General features: G+C 42.9%; 1 protein-coding gene across 3 annotated transcripts in view; it reads right to left on the bottom strand.

The window, feature by feature from the left end:
* LOC143024756 (Na(+)/citrate cotransporter-like) overlaps nucleotides 1-19,719 on the bottom strand; it is a 143,323-nt gene that overhangs the window by 21,247 nt on the left and 102,357 nt on the right. For all 3 annotated transcript variants that reach the window (XM_076183876.1, XM_076183875.1, XM_076183874.1), the window contains exons 7-9: nucleotides 13,454-13,573; nucleotides 8,885-9,097; nucleotides 119-213 (exon numbers count right to left, since the gene is read on the bottom strand). In XM_076183876.1, coding sequence (XP_076039991.1) covers nucleotides 119-213; nucleotides 8,885-9,097; nucleotides 13,454-13,573 — 428 coding nt within the window. The remainder of the gene's footprint in view (nucleotides 1-118; nucleotides 214-8,884; nucleotides 9,098-13,453; nucleotides 13,574-19,719) is intronic.

Raw genomic sequence — 19,719 nt, 5'->3', positions numbered from 1 at the left:
TCAACCCCCTCACCCCCATCAGAGGGCTGACACTCAGTCAATATGGATACCATTTACCCTTTAGTGAATGTGACAAGGTACAAAGCCTTAACATGATAATTTGTTTTGTTAGATTTACCATTTTGGTCACTGGAGACCCAGAATTTCGCTTTTGATGGAATGATAAACAGAAGAAACACAACCAGCATGACAGGTGATGCATTTCCCACTTTTCTGGAAAGATAAAAATTGTATTTCATCATTAGTGATAGCATCATAAATAATACTAAATAGTTGCATAATCCTATATAGACATACAAGGATCTACAATTGGAGGGACAATAAATAGATTTTTGGATGAGTGTAGGGTGGGTATATGTTTTGAATTGGCCATTCCCTTTATGAGGGGAAAATACTTTTTGTGAATACACACACACACACACACATACCCAATAAGGAGGAAATAGGAAAACTTTCTTGACATTTACAACCTAGGAGGGAACAAACATATGCCAAAGAGTAGAGAAAAGAAGCAAAAATAGGACTTTTAACAAAAAAATGTGAGATTGTGAAAAAGGCCAGGGATGTGGCTTGGGGAAAATGGAGAAAGAAAAGTAGCAATAAAACAAAAGAAGCTTACAAACAAACTAGGAATGACTATACCAGAATTTGGAGGAAGAAAGAAAGCAAAGTTGAAAGAGGTGTAGCAGAAAATGCAACAATTAACCAAAACTATTTTCCTGGTTCATAAATGGTAAATTGAGACACAAAGAAAAATAAAACACCAATTTGATGGTAGATGGTGAGGTCTTTGAAGAGGCCTCAGCTCAGGCAGAAATAATGAATGAAGATTTCCAATTGGTCTTCATAAAAGCGCGCAATTTTATGGAGAAAAACAAGTGGAACAAAAAACCAGGTTTAGTAGATATAAATGTAGAAATGAGGGAAGTGCTCAATGTCCTGGGATCATTGCATGTGACAAAAGCCTCAGTACTGGTGTGAATGTAGTGAATATGGCGCGGACGGGGACGAGCGGTTGGCACCCCCCGGGAGGGGGGGCGGGGGTCAAAGGGCGTGCGGGTCGGTGACTCCAGAGGGGAAATGCCTGCGCGTCGGTACGGGTCTACAGTACATAGCACGGGTATGTGGATGTGTGAATAGGTGGCTAAAGGAGGGAACTCACAAAAGAAGGGGGGTTTATATTAGAAGTTAGGAGACAGGAAAATTAGCTTAGGGACTGTGCCCTGTGTGTCAAAGGAAGGTTAAAGCCTGACCCAGAAGCAACCACAGGAACGGAATTCTCGACGGAAAAACAAGTAAGTAAATCGCCTTTGTTTTAACTACAAGCCATCTAGGTGCCGCCGAGATGACCGCAACCACGAGCGCCAAGGAGCCATTCAAGATGAACAATATCACCCTAAGGCCGTTTGACGGCAATGGAGACGTCGCCGGGTGGCTTACGAAGGCAGAGTTGGTCGCGAAGCTAACGGGAGTGACGGACGTGGCGAGTTATATTGCTCTAAATTTGGAGAACAACGCGTTAGCCATCTACCTGGAAATGACGACCAATGATCGAACGGATACACAAAAGGTGAAGGAAAGGTTAAAGGAGGCTTTCGGTGAGAGCCCATTTGATGCGTTCTGTCAGCTGCAGCGAATGCGGTGGGCAGGTGGACAGGTCGATGTGTTCGCCAACGAAATGAGAAGATTAGCGGGCCTGGCGGCTCTCGAAGGCAACGGGTTGGAGACGGTAGTGAGAGTGATTTTCGTGAATGGTTTTCCGGATCGCATATCGGCTGGACTGCGGGAAATAAATAATGCGGCCAAGGCGAACATGGACGAATTGATAGCCCACGCTAGGCTCCTGACGAGGATTAAGGACGGAGGCCCAGTGGGGGCGGCGGCGAGAGAAGAGCCGCGGATAAGGACAAAGGACAGAGGGCCGTTGGAGGCCGCTACGAGAGAAAGGAAAATGGGTGAGCCCAGGGGTGACTACAGCGGGTGGCGGGGGCCGTCTCGGGTCGTTGTTACGAGTGTCGGCGATTAGGTCACTTCGCGAGGGACTGTACAGTGGTGGAGCTCGTCTGTTACGCATGCAATCAGCCAGGACATATGACTCGACAATGCAATCAGGGAAACGGAAAAACGGCGGCCACTACGCAAGGGGCAGCCGAGGACATGTAAGGACATCGTTCAGCCGTATACCGACCATGGATGTATGGATGAGGAAGACGCGCGAGGGCGCTGATAGATTCCGGCTGTTCAACCACGATCGTGAGGACCGACGTAGTTCAAGAGTTCAGACAGGGAGATGTGGCCCTGATGACAGTCGACGGGAGGGAGACAAAGTGCGAAGGCGACCAGGAAATTAAAATGATGGTAGAGGGCATTCCGAAACGACTAAGAGTGCTCGACATTAGAACGGTTCTAGAGGGAATTGACATGGTGCAGGAAATGGATGCAATTGCCCAGCTTGGAGAAGTCACGTTTATCGCCGGAGGAGTGACAATTGGAACGATACGCGACTCGGAAGGGAGGACGAGGACCCGGCTGAGGCCGGGTGTGGACGTAGAAATGGCAATGAGGGGCGCGGAGCGCAGTGCCGCCCCGAAGCTCGACCCTGTCGAGAGGGCGGAGGGCAGTGCCAGCCCGAAACTTGACCCTGTCGAGAGGGTGGAGCCGTGCACGATTGAGGACAAAGACTTCCTGGAGGAATTTGATGGTCAGAAGTGGGAAGTAGAGTGGTACCCGAAAGAAGGCTCGCCTCGTTTGAAGAACAAAGTCGATTGCTACACACAGACCCTCAGAGAGGGTGTGAGGGAGAACTTTGACCTTGAAGTGTAGCGCTGGATTGAGGAGGGAATCTTGAGTCCCTGGGAGGAACCGGTGTGGGGGGGGGGGGGTGAAATCCTACCCTTGATGGCAGTGGTACAGCCAACCAAGAACAAAGTACGACCGGTGTTGGATTTTCGAGAACTGAACCAGTTTGTGAGGTGTCATATTGGCGATGATTTTGTAGACGCATGTAGCGAGACCCTACGCAGGTTTCGCCAAATGAGAGGGGCGTCCGCGATTGTAGACCTGCGGGCGGCTTACCTACAAATTCACGTGGCGAAGAAGCTATGGAAGTACCAGCTAGTAAAATACAAAGGTAGAACTTATTGCTAAACCAGACTGGGGTTTGGGCTCTGGTCGGCCACGAGGATCATGACGAAAATCCTGAAGACAGTGCTGGAGAAGACTGAAACAATGAGGAAGGGCACCGACTCGTACCTCGGCGACATACTGGGGGATGATAGCGTGGTATCAGCGTCGGACGTAGTGGAACATTTGGCTCGGTACGGATTAATAGCGATGGAGCCAGAACCGTTGGAAGGAGGAGCAGTATTGGGACTGCGACTGGAAAAGGACGGGATCGGGAACCTGATATTCAAGAGAGGCAACGAGATCCCGAAGGTTACAAATGAACTGAGCAAACGAGAGCTCTTCTCCCTTTGTGGCAAATTAGTGGGCCACTACCCGATCGCCGGTTGGCTCCGTATGGCGTGCAGCTACATTAAGAGGCGGTCGGGGTCGAGGGATTGGGGAGAGAAGATTGATGAGGGCACGCTAACGATGATACGTGACGTCTTACAACGGACGATGCACGATGACCCGGTGAGGGGACAGTGGAGCGCACCCCAACAGAACCGAGGCGTAGTGTGGTGCAACGCAAGCAGCATAGCAAAGGTGCAGTCTTGGAGATAGGGGGCGTGGTAATCGAAGATGGAGCGTGAAAGCGAAAAAAGGACGACTACCATCATGTCAACGTATCAGAATTGGACGCGGCCATAAAAGGAGTCAATTTGGCATTGAAATGGGGACTGCGTAAGATTGAATTCATGACTGACTCAGCCACTGTAGCGGGATGGATGAACTCAGTGCTGACGGCTGAGAAGAGAGTACGCACGGAGGGGGCTGCAAAGGTCCTTATGAAGCGCCATCTTGGGATCCTGAGGGAGTTAATAGACGAGTTCAACATGAAGATAAGGGTGAGCGAGGTGCCGTCCGAAATGAACAAAGCAGATGCGCTAACCAGAGTGAAGAAAAGCTGGCTGAAAGTGAAGAAAGAATGTGACGAGGAGCTTGAAGTGTGCGCTGCAGGGTCCCTTCGTGAAACAGTTGCACGAAGCTTACCACCTAGGTGTCGACAGGTCATTGTTCCTGGCGAGGAAGGTCGACCCGAATATATCGAGGGAAGAAGTCCGGCGGGCGGTGAGAGCGTGCGCCCGATGTCAGTTCACAGACCCAGCCCCTCGACTGCACTCGGTGGGGGAACTTAGTGTGGGAGAAAACTGGAGGCGGCTGGCGGTTGATGTAACCCACTATCGGGGGGCTAGGTACCTGTCAATGGTCGATTGCGGGCCGGGACGGTTCGCCGTCTGGCGAGAACTGAAGGCGGAGACTGGAGAGGAGATTGCACGGGTGATAAATGAGATATTTTTGGAACGGGGCCCAGTGGATGAAGTCCTGATGGATAATAACACAGCGTTTCGGTCGGCGGCACTGAAAGGCATGTTGGACAAGTGGAGTACAAGACGCTTCTTCCGGGCAGCTTACCGACCAAGCGGAAATGGAATAGTAGAATGACACCATCGTACGATAAAGTCCATCGCCGAGAAGGCGCTAATACTACCCACGGAGGCGGTTTTTTTTTCGCCTGACATGTACCCAAGGTCAGGCCAAGATGACGGCTCGGTTCGCAAAGAACCGTGTTTAAATACGATTGGCGACATCCCCAGAGGGGGCCGGGACTACCGGCCAATGCTGAAGAAGGCCCCGCCTCAGTGCAGGTGGGGGAGGAGATATGGGTGAGGCCAAAGAATAGGAAGTGCACATCACAGTGGACGAGAGGGATAGTGACGGAGGTGAACTCGCGGAACATTGTCTCTGTCGAGTGAGTACCGCGGCATATATTGGATGTTCGGCGTGTGGTGAGTGAAGGAGAAGACGAGGAGAGTCATGGAGTGGCGGCGAACGAGGGGGCGGTGTCGCGGAGACCCCGCCGCGACACGCGTCCTCCAAGGTGGTTACAGGACTACGAAGTAGGAGATGAAAGAGACGAAGAGTAGGTTGATCTCGAGATCAAGGGGTGTGTGTGATTGGTGACCCCAGAGGGGGGAATGCCTGCGCGTCGGTATGGGTCTGCAGTACATAGCACGGGCCACGGGCGTGTGGATGTGTGGATGGGTAGATAAAGGAGGGAAACCCACAAAAGAAGGGGGATTCTTATTAGAAGTTAGGAGATAGGGAAATTAGCTTAGGGACTGTGCTGTGTGTATCCAAGGAGGGTTAAGGACTGACCCAGAAGCAACCACAGGAACGGAATTTCTCGACGGAAAACAAGTAAGTAAATCGCCTTTGTTTTAACCACAAGGACTTAACGGGATCTCAAACAGGATACCTAAAAATGTAGGGGACAACTAGCAGACAAGATCCACAGTCCTCACCAGATCAACAAAACACTTCGTGATCAACCGAGATGCCAAACCGGATCGCGTCTCCATCGACAGGCTCAAGCCGGCCCACCTCCCCACCACTCCCCCTACCAAAACTCCAGGGCCACTACAATACCTCTTACAACATGGTCCTAACCCCATCCTCACCACCGAACCAAGTCATTCCCCACCCCCCGAAAAACTCTCCCCTCCAAACCAATACTCCCCTCCTGCCCCTAACTCCCCACCACCACAGCACCTGCAGCAGCCCCCCCAAACTCACACAGATCACGCGTACGCGACGGCGAACCCTTATCCTTCTCCTATCCCACAACCACACCCTTCTACAACTGTTCCCGGCACCCCCCAAGATCCTCCCCACCCCACGCCCCCGCTCGACCATGCAATGCAACAATTCTCACCCAACCTTATGTCTCCACAGCTCCATACTCAACTGACCTCCCATCACCAGGCCTCCGACCTCGACAACACCACCCTGCACTCGAGCCCCCCTCCATCAAGGCCCTCCTCGCCAGACATGCCCCCTGACGGCATGACCACTCGTTCGGGGCGATTGATCCGAAGGCCAGACCTGTTCAAGTACGTCGCGCGCGTCGCTCCCTATCCTCCTCGACGCCCGCTTTCGAAGAGCGGGGGGAGTGGTGTAGTGACGTGATGCATCCTACGAACCGTCACACACTAATCAAAGAAATCTTCGGGGCTAGCAAGTTCCTGTAGTTGGCAAGCGTAGTTCGCAAGGGTGTCCCTGCCAGCCAGCGGTCAGCCAATCAGGAACTTGGAAAGCTCCTCACGTTCCTGCCAGCCTCCTTTAAAAGGTCGGCGTTTCGCCGAGATGGGCAGAACAATACCGACCCGCACACACAACAACATCTCCTCGTCCAATCTTCTAGTTGTCCCATCGAGCCTCGCCGTCATCATCTGCTACCGCCTCGCTGACGTTAGGCTCCACGTCCAGCTACAACCATAAGCTCCACTAAGCTGTGGCCTTAGTCCGAGCTTCACCTATATTTCTCATGTGACACTTCTAGTGTCGCACCTTGTGACTAATTACCAAAAGAAAGAGATTAGATATTTTGTGTTGATTTTCATTTGTCCTGCCGTTGTTCCGAACTAAAACTACTACAAGAGAATATTGCAAGAATATCTAGATATTATTTTTGCATGGAGCCCAGAATGCGAAATGAAGTTCAAAACCAAAAAATGCAAAGTACTGGAAATGGGCAATAGTGTCAAAAGGCCATCCTTAAACTATTCATTAGGAGGCAAACACATTACAAATGCAAAAGAGAAGAAAGACTTGGAGGTGTTTATAAAAGACAACCTGTCACCTCATAGACATATCTGCAGGATTGTAGGAGAGACATATGAACTACTGCAGGTGATTAAAGTGGTGTTCCATTATATGGATGAAGAGATGATGAAAAAAATCATCAAAACCCTGATATGTCCAAGACTGGAATATGCATCATTAGTATAGTACCCACCAAGAATGAAGGATATAAGCAAGATTGACAGAATACAAAGGGCAGTAACCAAACTGGTCCCCAGTCAGGCAGATAAACCATATGAGGTGAGACTAAAAATAGTGGGGCTATCAACTTTGAAAGATAAAAAAGAAAGGGGTGACATGATTACAATGTTCAGGTCACGAAAGGAGATATATTCCACTGATAAAAGAGATCTCCTGATTAAAGATGTGAGGGCTTTAAGAGGACATGGAAGTAAATTAAGAAAGATCATATGTCAAAAGGATTGAAGAAATACAGTTTTCCATATAGATGTATAAATATGTGGAATAGCTTAGAAGGTGATATAGCCCAAGCTCAAACAATACATGAGTTCAAATCATGATAATTGGAAATCAAAGACATAGATTAAGTTGGAACCATGCATGAATTTGAGTCTAGGTATGTTAGAAAATTTGAGAATAAGTGATGGGACCCAACAAGAATTGCTCTTTTCCTGGTGTGTTCCCTTGGGGCTTTGTGTGATCCTACGGGGTTGTGGCATGGTGTGAGGACAACTGCCTAACATGCTATAATTAGGTAAATACACATACACAGGCATGCTGACCAGTCAGTCATATGTCAACATGATTGGAAAATCAATCATACTTCAGACTTCAAATGTATTTGCATCAGTTCTATGATATGATGCATATTCAAAAGGACCATGTATGATTGATATAGAGAAATGTATAATACTAACATTGTGCTCACCCTACCTTCAAACACAAATAACATGGGAAACCATACATGGTAATTTTTATTGGAAAGTGGTCTGAAGGGAGGTCATCTATGGTTTTTTGTGTTATGTGTGTTTGAAGGGAGGGTGAACATGCTGTTAACGTCAGGGGAAGTTGCTTGTTAGTCCTACTGAGGTGGGTGGCTGCTGGAATTTAATGTTAACCACTTCAATTAGACTCAAATATTCGCGGGTACAATAGCTGCCTGACCTAGGATGATGCATCAAAATATGCGCATTATAATATATAAAGTTACAGCTGTTATATTCATTCTCTTTCACCCAGAATGTTTGTAACCACTGAAAAAGTGATCAAGCCTGTTCACAGAATAAGAGGGTCACTCAGCTACAACTACAAAATAAATATAATCAGGAAGCCAATGCTGGCATCCTCATATACTCACTTGTGCCTCATGATGCCTATGTAGGCATCATTGTATTCAAGGGGTTAAGACTGTTAGGAAGAAAAAAAAAAAAAAAAAAAAAATACTGTGAATGGATGAAAGGATGACATGGACCAAAGGAACCCTTACCTGTTACATACATTATTTTGAGTGGATGAGGAGGAAAGTTGCCATTAACAACTTCAGTGTAACTCAAATTCTCACACACAGCATTGGCTGCCATATGTAATTTGCTTCACATTACTCGCATTATAAAATATGGTCACTAATGTATTACTCATTCTCTTTTGTTCTAAGTAATAATAAAAACAGAAAACTTGATCAAACTAGTTCACAGAATCTAGGGGTAACTCATGTACAACTACAAAAAATGTATATATAATCAAGACATTGACGCCAGCATCTTTGTGTACCCACTCGTGCCTCATGATGCCTATGTAGGCTTTATCGTACCAAAGTGGTAAATAAAACAGTGGGGGTAAACCAGCTCCAGTTCTTGGGTACTGCTGTGAAAACCATGTACCTTATTACATTGCCTTTAAACTGAGGAGCATGACACAGAACAGAGATGATGCAATGGATTTATACTCATACACCATAAAAAGTATACAAATATGAATCTACATGAAATGGCTGGACTGTAAGGAATGGACAACATGGCATGCATATTGAAATTACATTGACACCCTTACCTCCTCCCCCCCCACAAAAAATAAAATAAAATAGAATAAATAAATAAATAAATAAAAATAAACCTACATGTTAGGACCATAAATTCTTTTAAAGAAGTTGCTCCATCCTGGTATGACCTCTGGATCTCTGAAGAACCAACAAAAAACCAGGAGAGAAAAAAGGGACAAGACCACAGTCTCATGAAAAGTGATTGATCCTAATGCTTCATATTCTTGTTGTATAAGCCTCTTAACAGCTTCTTTCCTATTTGGAGTCGTATCCTTAATTTTCTTAGTTTTCCTGTAAATAATCCACAATTCATATGTTACTAAATTTATTGTAAAGTAATCCACAATTCATGGGCTGACAAAGTTACTGGAAAGTAACCTTTAATTCAAATATCATTAGTTATAAAAATAGCCCATGATTTGTTATGATTTATTAATCACCAAAATTACTGGGAAATAATCTATGATCCATGAATCACTAAAATAATGAAAAATATATATATACACATTCACAACTCATGCATCAGTCAACTATTCTGTTGCCTTAAGTCTCTCTTGCAAAAGATCCACAGCTCCCAGATAATAAAAGTCACAAAATTGGGCTATAAATCACTCAAGAAGGATATATTCTGCTGCTGTTTTCAAATAGTAAGGGTGTCACATTGCAAGATGATGTGCTCAGTGTCTTTCATGTGATGGTTGAATCTGGGGCAGTTTGTTTCTGTGGCCAGACATATTCTGTGTTGGTACTGTGTTAGTGTTGGATAGTGCCCTGAAAAATCATGTTATTGCAGTTCCTGCTTCCCTTGAGAGGGATTTTTCTGTAGGGCTGATGTCTGAGGAGATTTGATGGAGCAGAGATGTTGGTGGTCATTAAAGAGATTGTTTTGTGATATGATTGTAAATTTTTTATGTGGATGTAGTGTGGTATGGGTGGTAGGATCTAGTACATATTTGAGCAGTATGGAGCTGTTTTGTTTATTTGTCAGTTTTAATCCAGTTCACTGTGCTTGTGTGATGTAATAAGATGGGTGAGTATAGTTGAGGGTTCATGCATAGAATTCTGTGCCTATCATTTTCATGTGGTGTTTTATGGATGTGTTGGCTTTGAGCGAAACTAAGATGAAAGGGAAAGGTGAGTGTAAGTTTGGGAGTGTAAGTGGGAGGTTATCAGGAGTGAAGAGAGGGCGAGGGAGGGAAGGGGTGGCTATTCTAGTAAGTGAGGAGATAGGTAAACAGGTAGTGGAGTGGAAGGAGGTTTCCTCAAGGATAATGTGGATGAAGGTGAAACTGGGAAAGGAGATGTGGGTCTTTGTAAGTGCATATGGGCCTGGCAGTGAGAAGAGCGTGGAAGAAAGGGAGGCCTTTTGGATAGATTTAAATGAGTGCATAGAGGGTTTAGGAAGAAATGTCAATGTAATAGTACTGGGAGACCTTAATGCTAGGGTGGGAAATGGTCCAATCGATGGAGTGGTTGGGAAGTGTGGAGTTCCAGGAAAGAATCGTAGTGGAGAGTTGATGGTGGAAATGTGTCTAGAAAGAGAGTTGATGATAGCAAATACAGTGTTTCAGAAGAAAGTCAAGCATAAGTACACATGGGAGAGGGTGGTGGAGGGAAGGGTGGTAGATAGAGCACTAATGGATTATGTAGTGGTAAATAGGATTATGATAGGAAGAGTTAAGGATGTACATGTGCTAAGGGGAGAGGGTGGGGGAATATCAGATAATTTTTTGGTGGAAGGTAAGCTGAGAGTGGAGGATAGATGGAGAAAGAGGAAAGGGACAAAAGGTAGGGAGGTTCTTAGAGTGAACTCCTTGAATGAAAAGGAAAAGGAGAAGGAGTACGAAAAGAAGCTGAAGGTGGAGTGGGAGGGAGTAAAGGATGGAGCAGAGATGGGTGTGGAGGAGGAATGGGGATGGTTCAAGGAGGGAGTCTTAAAGTGTGCAAGGATGGTGTGTGGAACAAGAAAGACAGGGGGAAATAGAAGAAAGGGTAGTGAATGGTGGGATGAGGAAACAAAGAAGGTTGTAGAAGAGAAGAAGCGAGCATTCACAGATTGGTTACAAAAGAGGACGGGGGGAGTCATATGAGACGTACAAAGAAAAGAAAAGAAGTAAAGCAAAAGGTAAAGGAGGCAAAGAGGAGAGCAGATGTGAAATGGGGTAGGAGTATGACAGAAAATATTTAAAGCAATAAAAATATGTTTTGGAAAGAAATTAAGAGAGGAAGAGGAGGCGAATCAAGTAGGGAAGAAAAGGTAAAAGGTACAGATAGAGAGATGATAATGGAAGAGATGGCAGTAAGGGGAAGATGGGCAGAATATTTTAGGGAGTTGCTAAATGTGAAGGAGGATAGGGAAGGAAAGATAGCTGCAGTGGGAAATGCGAAGAAAATGAGAGTGATGAGTGAGGAGAATGGAGGAGAAATAAGGAAGGATGAGGTGAAGGCAGTTGTAAAGATGATGAAAGCAGGTAAGGCACCTGGTCTGGATGGATGCCATGCAGAATGTCTGAAAAAGGGAGGTTCAGTGATGGTGGACTGGTTGGTGAGGTTATTTAATGTTTGCTGGAGAGAGGGTAGAGTACCGGAGGACTGGAGAAGTGCCTGTATAGTTCCTCTTTACAAGGGAAAAGGGGACAAGTGTGAATGTAATAGTTTCAGAGGGATTAGCCTGTTAAGTGTAGTAGGGAAGGCTTATGGGAGGATCTTAATTGAGAGGATTAGGAGAGGAACAGAAGGAGTAATTGGTGAGGAACAGTGTGGATTTAGGACAGGTAGACGTTGTGTAGATCAGATCTTTGTGGTAAGACAGATATGTGAGAAAGCTATAGGAAAGGGGAAGGATGTTTTTTGGGCTTTTATGGATCTGGAAAAGGCTTATGATAGGGTAGACAGGAAGGCACTGTGGGAGGTTATGCAGATTTATGGGATAGGAGGAAAGCTTCTGGGAGCTGTCAAGAGTTTTTATGAGAGTAGTAGAGCTTGTGTCAGGATTAGAAATGGAGAGAGTGAGTGGTTTGAAGTAAAGGTGGGACTTCATCAAGGATGCGTTATGTCGCCCTGGCTGTTCAACTTATACATGGATGGGGTGGTGCGAGAGGTGAATGCTAGGGTAGTGGGTCAGGGATTGGAGATGGTTAAAGAAAATGGAGAAAAGTGGGAGGTGAGCCAGCTGTTGTTTGCGGACGACACTGCGCTTGTGGCAGGGTCAGAGGAGGGATTGAGGAAGCTGGTGGCAGAGTTTGGGAGAGTATGTGATAGAAGAAAGCTAAAGATAAATGTGGGTAAAAGTAAGGTGATGAGATGTACAAGGGGTGAAAGTGGCAGTAGACTGGAAGTGAATATTAAGGGAGAGCGACTGGAGGAAGTGGATAGTTTTAGATACTTGGGTGCAAGTGTAGCAGGAAAAGGTGGAGTGAAGGTGGAGGTAGAATGTAGATTGAGAGAAGCGAGTAAATGCCTTGGTGGATTAAAGAGTGTAATGAGGAATAGACATTTGGGAATGGATGCAAAGAGGAGACTGTATGAAGGAATGATTGTGCCAACAGCACTGTATGGGGCAGAAACGTGGAACATAAGAGAAGAAGAGAGAAGGAGTTTGAATGTGTTTGAGATGAGGTGTCTGAGAAGTATGGTGGGGGTTACTAGGCTGGATAGAGTGAGAAATGAGGAGGTGAGGAGGAGAACAGGGGTGAAAAAGGATTTGGGAGATAGGGTTGATGAAAGAATATTAGGATGGTTTGGACACATGGAAAGAATGAGTGAAGAAAGACTAGTAAAAGAGGTATGGAAGGCAGATGTGGAGGGAGTGAACATGAGGGGACGTCCTAGGATGAGGTGGATGGATGGGGTGAAGGGGGCTTTGGGGAAGAGGGGAATGTCTGTTGAGGAAGGAAGGGAGAGGACGGAAGACAGAGGTGAGTGGAGAATGGTTGTATATGGATGATGTTGTGATTGCATGAGGGGTGGGGTAGTATGTGTGAGTAAATTTTGACGCAGCCCGAAGGGATTTCTCCCCGTCCTCTCCTTATATGCAAGGGGGGACGGAGAGGGGGGGTCGCCGATTGGATGAAGCGGCCTTGCTGTGGATGTGCTGTGTCTTGCGACACTGCTTCTGACCCAGGGCGGTGGGCAGGGTGCAGGGATGACCCGTCATCCAGGAGGTGCTCAGATGAGAGGGAGGGTGGGAGGGGTGTGGAGTGTATGTAGGGATGAAATGGGTGGGAGTGTTTTTATGCCTTTCCCTTTTTGGCTACCTCCCTTGGAAAGGGGAAAAAGCCTTGGTATATGTATGTATGTATGTTTTATGGGGAGGAATTTTGTTTGTATGTGCAGTTTTTTTCAATTGGTTGTACTTGTGATGTAATGAGATGGATGAGTAGGGTTGAGGGATCTTGTATAGAATTGTATACCTATCACTTTCATGCAGAATTCTATGGGGAGGATTTTGGTTTCTATGTGCAGATGTTCTGTTGGGGGTGCTTCCAGGGCATCTTGTTATTATTCACACAAGTTATGGGAAATGTTAAATCTTGTTCAATATGATTATAATAAAACTACCTCTCAAATTTCATGGAAGAAGAACATGTTTTGGAAATTACATGAGAACAATATAATCAATTCTTAAGATTATTCAGTAATGCTCACCCAATGCCAATGTAGTGAAACTGCAGCCATAGCCAGGCCAACATGACACATATAAGCATACCAGGAACATTAAAGGCCATCCATGAGGAGAAATTGAGACCTGTTGGCTCTGAATATGTACTGATAGAGAAGAGAATGGAGAACAGTCACTGATTACTTTAATATTTAAAAATCACATAATATATTTTCATTTAATCAGTTGTTACCTATAAAGCTAGGTTAGGCACATGTGAGACCCACACTCATCCCTTTCACTCCCATCACACTCATTCCTTTTGTTTCTTTCCACTTAAATTATGCAAAAAATTACACTTCATTGCTCTCCTATCATTACTGTCTCTCAAGGAAAAACTTGTCACCTTAATCTATACATTCTTCCCCAACTCACTGTCGCACATGCATATTTTTGCCTGTTTGACATCCTGATCTGTATACAATTACACAAGTTACTGAATTGTATACCAAGGTGACCTAGGGGTCCATTTTTGTAATATCTAGGCACATTTTACTGGGGCTGTACTGAAAAACACTTCTCTTTACACAGGATTTTGATTCATTACAACACAAGTCATCCTTATAACTAATAAAATGCATCAATTCTACAAAAAGTGACTTGGCTGTTTGAGCACAAAGGACAAAGGTGATAGCTTCAGTCACATGAAGTGTCTCCTCACTTCACCAACTGGTTTCTAATTATATAATCAGATTTAATATGAAAGTCTTCTCTGAATTAACTTTGTGAGAAGACACTGTTGTATTATTTTCCCTCAAAATACAGCCCCAGTACCCCTATTTACTGATACTTCACCTGGCTACAACAGACATAACAGACATACCACATGATAGCCGAGGGGGTATTATCAAAAGTGGTTAAATTAGCAAACAGTGAGAAATTCAAAGATACATGGATTAAAAAAGGAAATGAGTGATGAGGAACTGAAGCCAATGATAGAAATGAGAAAAGAACAGATACAGATTTTTTTTTCTTTCTTTTTTTGGAGAGTACTGAACTTGAGACTGAAACAATGGTTCATCAGAAAAATGGAAACTTAAACCAAAATAGAGAAGAAAATATGAAACTAAAAGTGGCATACACAAATATCAATGGTATGATCTCTGGAATTAACTAAATGACTATCTAGAAATAGAGAAATCTGACATTATGGGAATTGTGGAGACAAAACTGAAAGGACCTCAATCAACAAGTATAGTGGGACAAGGTCTGTACAAGCACTGGGCGAAAAACAGAACAGACAAGCAGGGAGGAGGTGTCATAATATTGACCAAAAAGGTTCTAAATGTGACAAAGATAAATGAAGGCAAAGATAATGTGGAATTAATTATGATTAAAATTGTAACCAAATATATGAAAAGTAGAAAATTTGTAGCAGTGTATGTGCCACCAAAAACACAGGCTTGGTCTGATAGTGATCATTCTAAATTACTGGAAGACACAATGAATGTGCAAAATGAGATACTGAAAGAGGGTGGTAACACAGTAATTATGAGTGATTTTAATGCAAAGGACATAATCTTGGAAGAAATGATAGTAAAAAGGGGAAAAAAACTTGGGAGCAACATTCTACTGAATTTGACCATCGAATACACCTTAACACTCTGGAACAAAGAAGAGAAAGAGGAGATTTGCTGACAATCTACAGAATAATGAAAGGAATGGAAGTTAGACAGGAATGACCTGTTAGTGTGGGACAACGGTAAAACGAGAGGACACGGAAAAAAACTGAAAAAAGATAGTTATAGAAAAAACTTGTAAAGGAACAGTTTCCCACACAGAACGATAAATACATGGAACAAATTAGACAACAAAACAGTATGTGCAAACACTATACAAAATTTTAAGATAAAACTTGATGCGGAGAGATACAAAGACGGGTCACCACGAGCATAGCTCCCCTCCCATATATTACAACTAGGAACAACTAGATAAATACAATGGGTTAAGGAAAATACTAGATATAGAAACAATGAGGGACCATCAAAACTAGACATAATATTAACTTCTGAACCAGATATTGTGAAAAAATGGAGTATAAAACACCAATTGGAAAGAGTGACCATATACTAATAGAGTTTGAATTAAGAGAACAAAACAATGTAGGAAGGAATGATAAACATAGAGAAAGAAGATTAATGTACAAAAAATGGGTCGCCGATTTAATGAAGCGGCCTTGCTGTGGATGTGCTGTGTCCTGCGACACTGCTTCTGACCCAGGGCAGTGGACAGGGTGCAGGGATGGCCCGTCATCTAGGAGGTGCTAAGATGGGAGGGAGGGTGGAGGGGTGTGGAGTGTTTTTGGGGATGGAATGGGTGGGAATGATTTTATGCCTTTTCCTTTTTGGCTACCTCCCTGGTAAGGGGGAAAAAGCCTTGGTATATGTATGTATGTATGTGAGAAAAAAATTCCAAAACACAAACTGGGATAGATTCTCCAAAGAGGAAACAAAGATGGAAGACAAATGGAACATATTCAAAGAAAAGTACAAGGAAGGAATTGAGAAGTGTGTACCAAAGAAGAAGCAAAAAGAGATTTATATAAAGTGTTGGTATGACAAAAGGTGCAGTGAGGCTAAAGATAGAAGAGACAAAGCCTGGAAAAGATGGAAAAGAGAAAAAAAAAAAAATCCAAATGGCAAACATATATAAAACTTAGGAACGAGTATGTTAATATATGCAGGAAAGAAAAAAGAAATTATGAAAAAGATATTATAGACAAATGTAAGGATCAACCTAAACTCTTTTACAGATATGTAAATGATAAATTAAAGGATAAGCACAAAATTGTAAAACTGCGTAGAGATAAAGAATACACAGACAACACAGAAATGGCAGAAGTTATGATCAGACATTTCAGGTCTGTTTTTACAAGTGAGAGCTCACAATTTTGGAAAGATGGACAACAAGAAAGACCTCTAAAATGAAAGAAATAAAGGTGACACAGAAAGAAATAAGAGACGAAATAAAAAACCTAGATGTTAGGAAATCGCATGGAGTGGATGGAATTACAAATTGGATACTGAAAGAGTGTATAGACGAACTGATAGAAAAATCATACAAGATAATAGAGTTTTCACTCAAAGAAGGAAAGGTACCACAAGATTGGAAAGATGCAAACATAGTACCAATATATAAAGGAGGAAACAAAGAAGATCCTACAAACTTCAGACTGGTATCCCTTACAAGCACAGTAGCAAAAATATGTGAAAAGGTTATCAGAAACAAGTGGATCAAACATTTGGAAGAAAATAAAATATCAAATCCTAAACAATTTGGCTTTAGAAGTGGAAGATCGTGTACCACAAACTTAATATGCTTTTACTCGAGATTAATTGAGATAATACAAGAAAGAGATGGCTGGGCAGATATTGCCTTCTTGGACTTTCAGAAGGCTTTTGACAAAGTACCACATAAAAAGTTAATAAGAAAATTTGAAATAACAGGAGAAATACAAGGTAAGCTACTGAAATGGATGAAGGATTTCTTGTGGGAGAAAAATGAAAATGGTACTTAGAGACAGAAATTCAAACTGGGAAGATGTGATAAATGGCATCCTGCAAGGCTCTGTATTGGCTCCTTTAATCTTTGCCATATATACAAATGATATGGATGAGGGAGTGAAGAGCTACATGAACTTCTTTGCTGATGATGCCAAATTACTCGAGAGGAAGCAAAGAAGAAGATTGCAGATTGCTACAAGAATACCTGGACAAAATATGGGAATGGAGTCAGAGATGTGAAATACATACATACATACATATACCAAAGGCTTTTTCCCCCTTACACGGGGGGGTAGCCAAAAAGAAAAAGGCATAGAAATCACTCCCACCCATTTCATTTCCCATATATTCCACTCCCCTCCACCCTCCTCCCTCCCTCCTATCTTGGCACCTCCTGGATGACGGGTCATCCCTGCATCCTGTCCACTGCCCTGGGTCAGAAAGCAGTGTCGCAAGACACAGCACATCCACAGCAAGGCCGCTTCATAAATTTGGCAACCCCCCTCTCCGTCCCCTCATGCACGAAAGGAGAAGACAGGGAGAAATCCCTTCGGGCTACGTCAAATTTGTTCTTATACATACTTCAAAGAAAGATGTGAAATGAACTTTAACATTAAGAAATGTAGCATAATGGAATTTGGAAAAAGCAAAAATAGAATATCAGGTCAATATAAAATTGGAAACAAGGAAGTCAAAAAAGTTGATTCAGAAAGGGACCTGGGAGTGATTATCTCAAATGACTTGACACCTGATAAACATGTCAATAAATTAGTTGGAGAGACTTTTAACTTATTAAGATCAATGAAAGTGGCCTTCAACTACATGGATGAAGAAGTGGTAAAGAAAATAGTGGATGCACTAATAAGACCTAGAGTATGCGGCAACACTATGGGCACCTAGGACAAAAAAAAAAAAAAAAAAAAAATAGAAAGAATTCAAAGAGCAGCAACAAAAATGGCACCTACACTATCAAATTTGACATATGAACAAAGATTGGAGAAATTACATCTATCAATACTGGAACAGAGGAGAGAAAGAGGTGATTTGTTGACCATTTACAGAATTATGAATAGGATGGAAATTCTTGATAGAGGACACAAAAAGAAGTTAAAGAAGGACAGTTACAGAAGAGATTTGAAAAAGAATAACTTCCCACATAGAGTGATTGATGTCTGGGACAAACTAAATGGAGAAACAGTGAGTGCCAAAACTATACAAGATTTTAAGAATAAACTGGATGCAGAGAGATATGAAAATGGGTCACTACAAGCATAGCTCTTGTCCTGTAAAATACAACTAGGTAAATATAACTAGGTAAATACATACCAAAATCATATGCGAGGTAAAAAGAAAAGAAAAGAAAAGAAAAATAAAGCATAAGATAGAAGAGGTAAAAAGGAGACCAGATGTGAAATTTTTTAAACTAATAAAAAGATGTTTTGAAAAGAAATTAAGAGAGGAAGAGGAGGTGAATCAAGTAGAGAAGAAAAGGTATAGATGGAGGGAGAGATGATAATGGAAGAGATTGCAGTAAGAGGAAGATGGGCAGAGTATTTTAGGGAGTTGCTAAATATCAGAGGTGGGAACAATTTGAAAAAATTGAAGTCCTATTTGGAATTACTGATTCACCAGCTCAAGTCAGATTCGATTATCCAATTCGGGTGCCAAAAGATTGAAGTCCAATTAACGATTATCCGGTGATCCAATTTGATTATTATTTTAATCGGTTTGATATTTTCAAAAGGGATTCAATTACTTTAAACTGATTTTCAATGTTTCTAAAGGGAATTCAATGGGTTTTTTTCTACCATAAGTCAATTCTAATACAAAGAGGAACAAAGTTTTTAAGATAAAAAATAAAAAATCACTTTACCGGGTAATTCAAGTATAATATAAAAAATAAGAAAGTGTGAATAGAATAGAATCAAACAAAAAAATATATACCTGAGAAAATATAGAAAAATTAATTAAGAAACTGTTATTGTGAAAAAACAAAAACAAAACAAAGACAACATTGATCTGGATTAATTTTTTGGCAGTCCAATTGTGATTATCTGATTCATTAGGATGGGGTTTGATTTGATTATCTGATTAAAAAATGTGAATCCAATTAATCAGATAATTAATCAAACTTTCAAATCAGACTGCCCAACTCTGCTAAATAGGATAGGGAGGGAACGGTAGTTGCAGTGGGAAGTGCTGAGAAAATGACAGTGATGAGTGAATAAAATGGAGGAGAAATAAATATAAGGTGAAGGCAGTTGTTAAGATAATGAGAGCAGGTAAGGCACCTGGGTTGGACAGGTGTCATGCAGAATGTCTAAAAAAGGGAGGTATAGTGATGGTGGACTGGCTGGTGAGGTTATTTGATGTTTGTTTAAGAGAGGGTAGAGTGCCGGAGGACTGATGGAGTGCCTGTATAGTTCCACTTTACAAGGGAAAGGGGGACAAGTGCGAGTGTAGTAGTTTCAGAGGAATCAATTTGTTGAGTGTAGTTGGGAAGGCTCATGGGAGGGGTTTGATTGAGAGTATTAGGAGAGGAACAGAGTTAGTAATTGGTGAGCAACAGTGTGGGTTTAGGACAGGTAGGGGTTGTGTGGATAAGAATGTTGTGGTATGGCAGATATGTGAGAAAGCTCTAGCAAAAGGCAAGGAGTTTTTTTGGCTTTATGGACTTGGAAAAAAAATTATGACAGGGTAGACAGGAAAGCACTGTGGGAGGTATTGCAGATATATGGGATAGGAAAGCT

This window comes from Oratosquilla oratoria, chromosome 4, assembly GCF_046742065.1.
Source record: "Oratosquilla oratoria isolate Oo_2021 chromosome 4, ASM4674206v1, whole genome shotgun sequence".
Classification (NCBI taxonomy): domain Eukaryota; kingdom Metazoa; phylum Arthropoda; class Malacostraca; order Stomatopoda; family Squillidae; genus Oratosquilla; species Oratosquilla oratoria.
Note: the sequence above shows the minus strand (reverse complement) of the source record. Positions and strands in the feature narration are given on the sequence as shown.